General features: G+C 35.8%; 1 protein-coding gene across 2 annotated transcripts in view; it reads left to right on the plus strand.

The window, feature by feature from the left end:
• The window catches only part of PLSCR4 (phospholipid scramblase 4), a 32104-nt gene extending 19460 nt beyond the window's left edge, over positions 1-12644 (plus strand). For both annotated transcript variants that reach the window (XM_011966110.1, XM_011966111.1), the window contains exons 5-9: positions 3519-3561; positions 4560-4786; positions 7829-7990; positions 9724-9882; positions 10555-12644. In XM_011966110.1, coding sequence (XP_011821500.1) covers positions 3519-3561; positions 4560-4786; positions 7829-7990; positions 9724-9882; positions 10555-10599 — 636 coding nt within the window. In that variant the 3' untranslated portion in view covers positions 10600-12644. The remainder of the gene's footprint in view (positions 1-3518; positions 3562-4559; positions 4787-7828; positions 7991-9723; positions 9883-10554) is intronic.
• Positions 12645-13178: the final 534 nt, after the last annotated feature.

Here is a 13178-nt window from a genome sequence, read left to right on the forward strand (position 1 = left end):
TAGTCTTTTTGAGCTCTCACATGAAGTTTACATAAATCTTTATCAAGGTTACCAAGAGTCCTAAAACATCCAAATTAGCACGATTATATTATTTCCGGAGTCTTGGCTTTGCCAGTGACTTTACCAATTTGTCAAAGAACTGCCCCTTAACAGACACGTATTACTGAGTTCCAGGGAGGGACGTAATAATATTGAAATTAGGCCAGTTAATAACAGTGTGATGGCCTCTGAGTGTTCAAGTGAAAGAAACAATTTCACATCTCATTGTAAATAAAAAAGCTGGAAGTTATTTAGCTTCATGAGGAAGGCATGTTGAAAGTTGAGACAGGCCAAAAGCTAGTCTTCTAGCACCAATTAGCCACGCTGTGAATGCAAAGGAAAAGTTCTTGAAGGAAATTGAAAGTGATATTACTCCAATGAACATATGAATGGTGAAAAGTAAAAGAGCCTAACTGCTGATATGGAGGAAGTTTTAGTAGTTTAGAAAGAAGATCAAGCCAGTCACAACATTTCCTTAAGCCAAAGCATAATTCAGAGCAAAGCCCTATCTCTCTTAAATTCTATGTAGGCTGAGAAAGGTGAGGAAACTACAGAAAAAAAGTTTGAAGCTAGCAGACGTTGGCTCACAAGGCTTAAGGGGGGAAAAAGGCACTTTTGTAACATAAAAGTGCAAGGTGAAGCAGCAAGTCCTGATGTAGAAGCAGCAGTAAGGTTTTCAGAAGATCCTAGCTATAATAAGATCACTGATGAAGGTGACTATACTAAACAACAGATTTTGAATATAGATGCAGCAGCCTTCTGTTGGAAGAAGATGCCATCTAGGACTTTCATAGCTAAAAAGTAGAAGTCAACGCCTGACGTCAAAACTTCAAAGGACAGACTGACTCCCTTGATAGGGTCTCTTGCAAAACACTACTACTCACTGACAGCACATCTGGTCCCCGAGAGCTCTGATGGAGGTGTATAAGGAGATTAATGTTGTTTTAATGCCTGCTAACACAACATCCATTCTGCAGCCCATGAATCAAAGTGTAATTTCGATTTACAAGTCTTAATGTTTAAAAAATGAATTTCATTAGGCTATAGTTGTCATAGATGGTGTCATTTCTCAGATGGATCTGGGCAAAATACATTGAAAACCATGTGGAAAGGATGGTCACCATTCTAGATGCCAGTATGGACATTCATGATTCATGGGAAGAGGTCAAAATATCAGCATTGAGAGGTGTTTGGGAGAAGTTGATTGCCGCTTTTATGGATGATTTTGAAGGGTTCAAGATTTCAGTGGAGGAAGCAATTTCAGATATGGTGGAAGCAGCAAGAGAACTAGAATTCCAAGTGGAACCTGCAGATGTGACTGAATTGCCACAACTCATGATACAACTTTAACAGATGAGCAGTTGCTTCTTTTTTTTTTTTTTTTTTTTGGAGACGGAGTCTTGCTCTGTCGCCCAGGCTGGAGTGCAGTGGCCAGATCTCAGCTCACTGCAAGCTCCGCCTGCTGGGTTCACGCCATTCTCCTGCCTCAGCCTCCCAAGTAGCTGGGACTACAGACGCCCGCCACCTCGCCCGGCTAGTTTTTTTTTGTATTTTTTAGTAGAGACGGGGTTTCACCGTGTTAGCCAGGATGGTCTCGATCTCCTGACCTCGTGATCCGCCCATCTCGGCCTCCCTAAGTGCTGGGATTACAGGCTTGAGCCACCGCGCCCGGCCGAGCAGTTGCTTCTTATGTATAAGCAAAGAAACTGCTTCCCTGAGATGGAATTTACTCCTGGTGAGAATTCTGTGAACATTGTTGAAATTACAAAGGTTTTAGAATATTACACAAATATAATTGATAAAGTAGTGGCAGATTTTAAGTGGATTGACTCCAATTTTGAAGGAAGTTCTACTGTGGTAAAATACTATTAAAGAAAATCACGTGCTACAGGGAAATCTTTCATGCAGAGAAGAGTCAGTCAATTGATATGGCAAACTTCATTATCTTTTGTTAAGAAATTGCTACCGCCAACCTGGGCTTCGGCCATCACCACCCTGACCAGTTAGCAGTCATTAACATAGAAACAAGACCCTCTACGAGCAAGAGGATTGTGACTAGCTGAAGTCTCAGATGATTGTTAGCAGTTTTTAGCAATAAACTTTTTTTAAATTAAGGTATGTACTTCTGTTAGAATTAATACTCTTACGCACACTGTAGACTACAGTATAGTGGAAACCTAATTTTATATTCAGTAAGGAAATAAAACATTCAAGTGACTCACTTTCTTACAATAATTGCTTTATTGCATTGGTCTGGAACTAAACTTGTCATGTCTCCAGAGTATGCCTGTAGTTTATATTTTTACTTTTCACTTCTAGATTTTAATATCCTAGATTTCTAAAATGAACTATAAACCATTTTAGTAGCCACTTTTGGTATTTTATGGGGCATGTTTAGGTCTCCTTATGTAATTGTGTTTTTATAGAAGAAAAAGGTTTTAATTAAGCATGGATTGTGCCCTTTGTACCCTCCTGTAATTAATTGCACCATAAAACAGTCATGTTTAGGTACGTTATTTTAATTTCATGTGTTACTGCATTTGCATATTATTCATTAATTAATGTATTTAACCAATGTTTGGTGAAATATGGCACTTCAAGCAGTGTTCTGAGCTCAGGAATTAGGAATGGTCTAATGGTCTAAATGATGTAAAATTATACAAATATAATCAGGGTGTCCTCAGGAAGGTTTATTCTCTTCTGCTAGAATGTTCTCACATGTAACAGATAATGTGCCCATCAAACTACTCATCTTTAGAATGATTCCTAAGATAGAAATTTCTCAAATGGTATATACCTAGCCATCCTTTTCATGGTTTGCCATCCAAGAATGTTTCCTTTCTCTTCCCCTAATCCTATTCACATGCTTCCTGGCGTCATAGACCCTTCCCTTATTAAAGTGTGCACTTGGGGAAGACCCTGGTATTTGTAGATCAAGTGAATGCAAGTCAGTGTATAAACCTCTGCTGGAAGTACCTGTAAAATAATATAAAATGGGACACTTCATGTGAGGTTCATCCTGGCTTGTTTGTTCTCCTTAAGCCACTGAGAGACTTCCCTTCTCTCTGGCTGGTCCACGTTAATCGTTCTGAACTTAACTAAACAACTGCAGGCTATGGATGACATGTGGAGAGACCAGTGAGTAGGGACTTATCTAGGAACAATCTGTAAGTACAGCTTCTTCTGATGTGATTACTACAGCAAGTAGATGTTTTGTTTTTCTGATATAGCAGACAACTTTTTTAAAGTGGTACTGAAAGAAAGTGTTTTTCTAATATGGACAGCTCTGCTAATATCCATCTGATCAGATGCAGATAAGCTGATTTTCAGTTGGTAAAATGTTTTTGATTCTATTGACTTTCAAAAATATATTTTGGTATCAATTGATGCATTTTAATATCTATTTCATCAGTTTATTTTACAAGGTTATTTTATTTCTGTTATTTCTGTCTTCTAATTGCTTTGTTTTATCCCAACAGTTGGACAACATACATGTTCTTCAGCATTTTGAGCCTCTGGAAAGTATGTATAATTTTTGTAGTGCTCAGCAGTATTTTAATCAGATGGAAATTTGCATTATCCAATATCTAGTTCCTTCTTTATATTGATCATGTTTCAGTGTTTCAAAGAAAAAAAACTGCTCTATTACCCTATCTTCAAGAAAGTAATAAAGTGAATTATTTTGTATAATTGTATCCTTCTATACATCATATAATCATAAGCTCTTAGATTTGAAAAGCGCTTACGTTTTATCTGGTCAGTTGTCCTACACTTTACTCATTGTTCCTACTCCACATTTACCATTCAACGATGAGTAAAAGAAGGAGCCAAGAGACTACATGAGTTAGCCAGGGACACCACAGTCAGCTAATCACCTCCAGAGCAGGAAATAGTATTTAAACCACAGTCAGCTAATCAGTGGCAAAGCTGGAAATAGAATCCAAATCCGCTGAATCGTAGTCCAGTGCCCTTGCTTTGGAAGTACGAATAAAAGATCTGTCAAAATGATGCCTATTCTCAGTTCATTCTACAGGATTACGGACCCTCACTAAACCAGCTATGCACATTCATTTGGCCACCACATAGGGCCTTTGACTTTTCTTGGTTTGTTTTCGTGTTTGTAATGAGTAATGACCCTACTCCTCAAAGCATGTCTTATGAACTGATTAATTAATGGTCAAATGTATAATTTCTTTTTAATGGTTTTATAATTAAAGTTTTCTGAATTCAGATACTCCAGGAATTGAAACAAAAGGGTTGTTTCAATCTTTTCTTTTATGTAGAAATTTTGTTAATGTTTACACTGAACTTCTTAAAAGAAATGTTTTCAATTTTCACAATTGCTTAAATACTTTTAGATAATATGATTTTTGGGGTACTCTAATCAATTCTACATATTTCACCTGAAACTTTAAAAAAGCTATGTTGCTTTAAGCCCTTAAGAAATACTAAACAAGGACTTTCTGAGGCCTATTTTAAATGTTTCTAATTTAAGATGACTTTCTCATTTTATTTTTTAGTGATGACACGTTTTGAAACTAATAATAGATATGATATTAAAAACAACTCAGACCAGATGGTTTACATGGTAACCGAAGACACAGATGACTTTACCAGGAATGCCTATCGGACACTAAGGCCCTTCGTCCTCCGGGTCACTGATTGTATGGGCCGAGAAATCATGACAATGCAGAGACCCTTCAGATGCACCTGCTGTTGCTTCTGTTGCCCCTCTGCCAGACAGGAGGTCAGAGAATAGAAGTCTGATTCACAGTTTGCTTCTGATCCAACTCTTCACGGCACAGTATGCTCCTTCCACTACACAGGGAGGACTTTCCCTGACCCTGCCAGCCAGAATAGAAGAAGATAGTTGGGAGGGAGAAAACCAAATTGTCTCACTTAAGGAAAATCATAGAGGATTGTTTCTTTTTGTTACTACTTTTTAGTGCTTAAATAAGTGGGTCAAGCACAATTGGCATTGTGTAGTCAATAATTATGATTCCATCAGTTGCATCTACTTAATTAGAAATTTACCTACCACATTTATCTAAATGTACCTACCCATCACCAGATAAACTAATGCTAAATATAAACATATGCTTTTAGAATTGGAAGGGACTTAAATACATTTAGAGTACCCATCACAACCCATACCTTGCCACAGATAAAGAGTGGCTCAAAATTACTAAATGGCTGAGGTGTTACACTTGGCTAAGGACAGGGCGGGAACTAGAATACAGATGTGCTGAGTTACAGTGTGGTTACTCATTATCTGTGCATTTCTAAGAAAGTTATTTGCTGTAGGGAAAAGAAAAGCAGTTTTGGAGAGAAGCCAAATGGGGTCTGAATTCTAGATATGTCAGCTACTTAAATCTGTAAAATTTAATTAACCTGTTTGAGCCTTAGTGTTCTTATACATAAACTGGGTAGTACAGTACATCATAGGATAACAGGAATACTTACATGATCTGTTAAATAACATCATTTACTAAATATTAATTTTTTACAACCCTCTCTGGGCCTTATTTACCTGTAAAATAGAAATATTAATAACACTTATCAGGTAGGATGATCATTTTAGGGATTAAGTCAATTCCTCAGCACAGTTCCTAGCAAATAGTATAGTACTCAATGAATATTTTCTGTTATTTTCAGATATCTTACTCCTTTGTTATTATTATCTTTGTGATAACAACCTTATATCTGAAGTGAATACCTATTATCCTTGATCCTTTTGGATATAGTAGGCATTTATCTTTGTATTCATGAGTTAGATTTTTTAAATCAAAGCCTATAGATACAGCCTTCTGAAATTATAGGAAGCTGGAATAAAGGAAAGCAAATCAAAATTACATCTGGGCAGGATGGTTTACACCTATAATTCCAACACTTTGAGAGGCTGAGGTGGGAGGATCACTTGAGGCCAGGAGGTTGAGATCAGCCTGGGCAACATAGTAAAACCCCATCTCTACAAAAATAAAAAATAAAAAAACATTGGCCAGGCCTGATGATGTGTGTCTGTGGTCCCAGTTACTTGGGTGACTAAGGTAGGAGGATCACTTGAGCCCAGGATGTTGAGGCTGCAGTGACCTATGATTGCACCACTTCACTCCAGCCTAGGTGACAGAGAAAGACCCTTACTCCTAAAAAAAATTACAAGCCTAGTCCAATTTGTGACACTTTTGTCTCATAACTTTACCCAGGATTTTTCTTCAGATTTATCCAGTTTTACTTGTATTAATTTGTGTGTGTGTGTGTGTGTGTGTGTGTGTGTACATTTAGTTTATGCAGTTTTATCGTTTGTGTAGATTCCTGTTTCCATCAGCACAATGCAAATACCAAACAGTTCCATCGTCACTAAAATCTTCTTTTGTCACCACATCCACCTTCCTCCTCTTTGTCCCTAACCCTTTATAACCACTAATCTGTTCTCTATATTTATAATCTTGTCATTTCGAGAATGTTAATTAAACAGAATAATATAGTATGTAACTTTCCAGGATTGATCTTTTTCACCCACAGTAATTACCTGGAGATTGAAACAAGCTGTTATTACCAGCTCATTCCTTTTTATGGCTGAGTAGTATACCATGGTATGCATTTTTAAGGAATTTATTTTTGTACATTTTGATTTTTATCTCATAGGTTTAAACTTATATGAGATAGTTCTATGATGGTCTCAAATTTATATATTTGTGTATAGGTATGAATTTATCCATATGAACAATAATACCTTAATTTAACAATGTATGAATCTGTGCAGTCGTGTTCCATGTCCTGGGTAATCCTTTCCCCAAATTCTTACGAAAGTCCATGTAACACCAGAGAAAGAGTCAGTAAAACTTTAACTTTGGGCTTTTACCAAATAATTTAATCTTTATGATCCATTATTATTAAACAGGAAGATCTTAATTCTTCACAAAATAATATTATTGAAGATAAATAGCTAAAAACAGGGTAGTGGACAATATTTTAAAACTTAAAAAATGGCTTTATAAACGCATACACACATTTGGTTGTTTTCACAATATGTAATTTTCAAAATGCCTCTTTTGTCTTTTGTTTTCTGTTATAATTTTCATGTGTGAGATTTGATTTTACCCAATTTCAAATCTAAAAAGTCAGCTTGTTACTGTTTCATAGACTGAGTCAGAAGAAATGAGACTGCTAGGAAGGGGACAGAGAACCCTTTTACAGCACAGCAAGCAGCATAAGTGTGTAGGGTCCCCTCATCTCCAAGTTCTGAGGTTGACTTGGAGAAGCCCATTGCTTCCTCATTGTAAGCCTTTTATTTTTGAGTTATCCTGAGAAAATTATTCTTTCTGATGGAGAAGCAGTGTAGTGTAGTATAAAGAATAAGCTTTGAAACCAAGCCAACTTATCACTGTGCCACTTAGTAGTTACATGTTTTAGAAAGTGTTTAACACTTGCAAGCCTCAGTTTCCTCTTCTGTAAAATGGAGATTAAAATACTTATATTTTTCAGGGTTATGAATATTAGCTGTTTATGCAGCTTGCCAAACACTGAGCTTGGACAACTGTCCATTATATAACAAGCTATAATTAAGCCTGCTGTTCGTCCCAGAGGCAAACATGACCTCATCCATTAAAGCTTTTCGCTGAAATACAACCCGAAGAATGGCCTGGGTAAAATGGAAGGCTGTCACTCCCAGCAATAATTTCCCTGGTCTTTGAATGAGTGAGGACACATCTAAGTTGTGTATGTGCGTATGTGTATGTGTATGTGTGTGCATGTAGCATCCTAACTTCTGTCACTGTTTTATTTGCAGCTGGAGGTGCAGTGTCCTCCTGGCATCACCATTGGCTTTGTTGCGGAACACTGGAACCTGTGCAGGGCCGTGTACAGTATCCAAAATGAGAAGAAAGAAAATGTGATGAGAGTTCGTGGGCCATGCTCAACTTATGGCTGTGGTTCAGATTCTGTTTTTGAGGTGAAACTATGTAAAAATAGTGTTTCTGATATTTTTCCTACCCATATTAACAGACTGTGGAAAGATCTGGTTGTAGACAATTTTTTTTTAAATGTGAATGAGTAACATAGTGTGAGGAAAGAGTTAATTAACCAGTTGACATCAAAAGATTTTAAAATTATTGGTAGTGGATTGTTTGAGGTTTTCCAAAATGAGAGCTTTTTTTAATGACTTCAGTGCTTGATAAAAATAAAAGGAAATCATTTAAAACATTAAATATTCTGAGAGTAAATAGCTTGACCCAATTCATTTATTCTATTCTCGGCTATATGTAATTAAACATTTTTTCCCGTAGATTTCTAGGCTGGGAATGTAGGCTGTAAGTAATGCAGGTGCCCAACATGTCACAGAACATACCAAGTACTCCTAAGGCTGTGGAAATACTTATTTGCAGGATACGGGTCTGTCAGCATCCTCAAGAAATCGGATAACACTAACAACATGGATAAAACTTACAATAGTTGGCCGGGCGCGGTGGCTCAAGCCTGTAATCCCAGCACTTTGGGAGGCCGAGACGGGCGGATCACGAGGTCAGGAGATCGAGACCATCCTGGTTAATATGGTGAAACCCCGTCTCTACTAAAAAGTATAAAAAAACTAGCCGGGCAAGGTGGCGGGCGCCTGTGGTCCCAGCTACTTGGGAGGCTGAGGCAGGAGAATGGCGTGAACCCGGGAGGCAGAGCTTGTAGTGAGCTGAGATCTGGCCACTGCACTCCAGCCTGGGCGACAGAGCGAAACTCCGTCTCAAAAAAAAAAAAAAACAAAAAAAACAACTTACAATAGTTATAACATTTTTTCAATAAAAAGAAAAATTATTTTATTTTGCCTTTATCTCACTGGCTACAAAATGTTGGTTCATTACCCTGCAAGTCTGACAAAGGAAATTCCTAGAAATATTTCCTAGGCTTCTTAAAGAATGTTTTTTGAATGCCTTGCAATTAGGCAAAACTCATCATCTTCAAAACCGGTTGTTCCTATGTTTCCTATGACACTCAAGAAACTTTCCTTAGTTCTTATTTTCTATCACTATATCATTAAGTATTGCTTATGTATTAAAAGAGCAATGTAGATAAGCCAAATTGCTAGGGCAGGGTGTGTGTGATCATTCCTATTACCAAGTGACATTAGAAGTTAGTATTTGGATATTTTCCCTGTGACAAGTGCCAGGTTTCCCCTTTTAGAAACTGAAGCTCTTTGGTATCTGGCCATATATTAAGAAGACAAGGTATATTTGGCTCACAAAAACTTAAGTGATGTGAAGTGCACAGTACTTTTTTCCTGGTTTTTGCTCATAGGTTTCCCTAGATTGGAAGTGATTCTCTCTCAGTTCCTACCCTTTGCTATATTGAGAATAATTTCATAATCAGTTCAAATCATACCTCTTCTTAAAAAGTCTCTTAGTAACTCATTTGAAGATGAAGAAAGAGCAGCAGTCTGAGACTTTTAAGATATACCCCAGCTCAGTTATTAACCAGTTGCAAGGCACTTAACCCTTTTTGGCCATTATTTTCTCATTTCAAATTATATAATTACATAGTCTTTTTCTGCATTGTATTTATGTTATCTGATAACCTAAATACATTTATGTTATCTCCTATGTTATCTGACAACATAAATACAATGATATGCAGAACATTAAAACCTGTGCTTCAATGCGTTTCAGTCATCATAAAGGCACATTCTTGTCATTCCAGGTCAAATCCCTTGATGGTGTATCCAACATCGGCAGTATTATCCGGAAGTGGAATGGTTTGTTGTCAGCGATGGCAGATGCTGACCATTTTGACATTCACTTCCCACTAGATCTGGATGTGAAGATGAAAGCCATGATTTTTGGAGCTTGCTTCCTCATTGTAAGCCTTCTATTTTTGAGTTATCCTGAGAGAATTGTTCTTTCTGATGGAGAAGAAGCAGTGTAGTGTAGTATAAAGAATAAGCCTTGAAACCAAGCCAACTTATCGCTGTGCCACTTATTAGTTGCATGTTTTAGAAAGTGTTTAACACTTGCAAGCCTCAGTTTCCTCTTCTGTAAAATGGAGATTAAAATATTTACAATTTTCAGGGTTATGAATAGTAGCTATCATGAGTAAAATGACCAGGAGAGTACTTGGATAACACTAGGTATCCAATGGGTATAATTGTCATCATTGCATGTTATTTGTCATTCTCACTACTTAAAAATGCCTAGCCTATGATGTCTTAGTGAAATAACTCTAAAGAAGGTGTCTCGTATCTCCTTCCTTTCTGCCTGTCAGGGTTCTCCTTGGGGTTGTCCAATCCTTAGATTATGAAGTTTTTCCTCTTTTTAATGATGAGATTCAGTTAATTGGCACTTAAAATGGAAAACTAACAGTTCCAAATCTGTAACTGCTGCTCTTCAGAGTAGGTCCTCTTCATAAACATTTCCCTAAATTGATTTATTTTAACTGGAATGGGGGAATCCCTAATAAATTACAAAGGCTAATACTGCATGCATTATACCTAATTGTCTATATATCTACATATAATTCTTTTTCCAATTTCAGGACTTCATGTATTTTGAAAGATCTCCACCACAACGTTCAAGATAGAGAGACACAGCAAAGCCATCAACTATGGTTAATTTTGAAAAATGGAAAAGTTGGATTGGGCTTACAGTTAATACTCAGTTATTTGCAAGTGTATTTCTTTGCTTTGTAGAGTATTTTTATTGGGTGTTAACTTTGACAGCTGAGAGTGTGCTTGCAAGAACACAATCTAAAAGTGTGTTGCAATTGAGTGTCTCTCTAGTAGAATAGGAGTTCATCCTAAAAAGCTGTGACTCATTAACCCAGTAAACATATACAAAGTAAGCTTAAAACACTATAAACATGAGATAAGGGAAAATGAATCCAGAGTTCTCATATTAATAGATAGTGAAATAATAAGGCTTTTTAGAGCAAACTTTGTTGGGATAAAACAACCTGGCTCTGTCCCTAACCCTTTCCTACCTTCCCTCTCCGTCAACATGTCGCCCTACTGAAGACAAACTTGTTTCAATGATAGTCTTCATCTTTAAAAACAAAAAGGCAGGCAGACAGAAATAATTATGTTTTCTTGTACTAAGAAGGTACTACTTATACACATGTATCAAAACCTCATTCTGCAAAGTTTTTGAAGGTTTCACTGGGAAATTTAATTTTATTACAAAATAAAACATTTCATTAATGTTAAGGTTTATATATTCCACACCTGTTTTCTCATTTACTGGCAGGATGATCAGGAGCTGCCTATGTATGAAGGCAGAATCAGACTATCAGGAAAGGAGCTGGCCAGGACCACAGCCAATCAAGATCTCTGAGCAACTTAGAACTTTGGTGTCATTATATGAAGCTTGCATTTAATACATTTATACATAATACATTTGTAAATTCATAACCTGTCTTGGTCACAGACGCCTTATATATAAAATAAGTTCCCAAATCTCTAAGATTGCCTGGTACACCTTTTTATCTCATTTGATGTGATACCTAGAAGAGATCTTTTTTTTTTTTTTTTTTCAAGAAGATACTTGGTGATCGCCATGCTGTTCTCATGGTAAGAACTGGAGTTACAATTTTAAATTTGGAAATATGACATTTTATGTAGCACTTTATAAAAAGTGAAAGCGACAAAGTCCACTGCTGCTTAATACTGCTTTACTTCTTTTTATTGACGTGATAGATAAATATGTATATACACAGAGTAATAATAATAAAACACAGCAAACATTCTATTTCTTTATGGTCTACAGCATGCCATAAATAATATGTAGGACCAATAATAAATTATCAATTACACATTTTTGTGTTAACTAATTAAAAGCATAGTGTATAAGTGACTACACTTTAATTAACTTGCTTCTGTTGCACTTTAGTTTTCTACCTGCATATGGACTGCATTTTTTCAACACAGTCAGTATGTAGAATGGGATGTATTCTGCTGCTGCTGCTTATTAAATAAAGCCTGAGTGTTCTTAGATGGGGTTATTCTGAGATGAGGGTCTTAGCCTACAGTTCTTTTTGAAATGAAAGAAAGGTGCTTGGTTTTTTAATTATATTCATCTTTTCAGGGTAAATTTGTTTTGCTGAGTTTCTTGTAATGCTCATTTTTACATGCTGCTACTAGCTTTTTTAAAAAAAAGTAAAAGTTGCTGCTTTCTAAAATATTAATTGCCTTATATTTGAAAGTGCCATTGTAATCGTAAGTAGACTATGTATTTCCTATAATGATGTCTGATATTTAAATAGGAAATCAGGCAAACAATATTCACAAAGTTTAACCATATAAACTTTTTATTTTTAACTTGCCTGAATCCCTATATTCCAAAACCTGCTGCATCATAATAAATACATCTATATATATTTAGCATAAGATGTGATATTTTAAACTTCTTTTTGAAAAAATTATATTTGTGTCTCTTAGAGTTAAAATTTTCTTTCTTTATAAAATATTGTCGTATGTCATAGTTTTAATACAATTCACATAATTTCTATATTTCTTAATGATATTGTGTAAAATTGATCAGGTTGATTAAAAAAACTCTGGAATTTGTGCTTTCATGCTTTTTCATATTGTTTATGGCTTTTAAATAAATATACAATGCTTCATAGTAAAACACTGTTTTATTTTTTGACTTTGAATCTTCACATACTTTTCTCACATAGATTTGAAGTAATTTGTATTGATTATTAGGTTTATTCAAGGCCTTTGCTTTCTAATATAAATGTAATATTATTAAAGTCATTTCTGTAGTGTTGCTTAGTAGTAACTAGCTTTCTTATAGTACCAAGTTATTTGTAAATGCTTATTTCTAATCCTCCTAAGATACATTTAAATTTCAAGTGTGATTTCAGTGTCAGTATATCATGAAGAAAAGTTACTAGAATTTGTAACCATCAGTGAAGGATGCATTTTAAAACATTTTTTCTAAATCACCAGATTTTCCAGAAATTATACAAAGATCAGGTTATAAGACGTATTTAATAGCCTACTTTTGTGAGCAACTAGATATTAAATCAAATTCAGGTATAGAATAAGCAGAGTGATTCTAGAGTATGGTATATTGCTCCTGTTGGAGTAGCTGGCTACTTTTCAGTCTTTTTTCCCCCAATGTTCAAGGTTGGATTTAATTTATATTGAAAGAAGCAAG

This window comes from Mandrillus leucophaeus, unplaced genomic scaffold (genome assembly GCF_000951045.1).
Source record: "Mandrillus leucophaeus isolate KB7577 unplaced genomic scaffold, Mleu.le_1.0 Scaffold744, whole genome shotgun sequence".
Taxonomy (NCBI): domain Eukaryota; kingdom Metazoa; phylum Chordata; class Mammalia; order Primates; family Cercopithecidae; genus Mandrillus; species Mandrillus leucophaeus.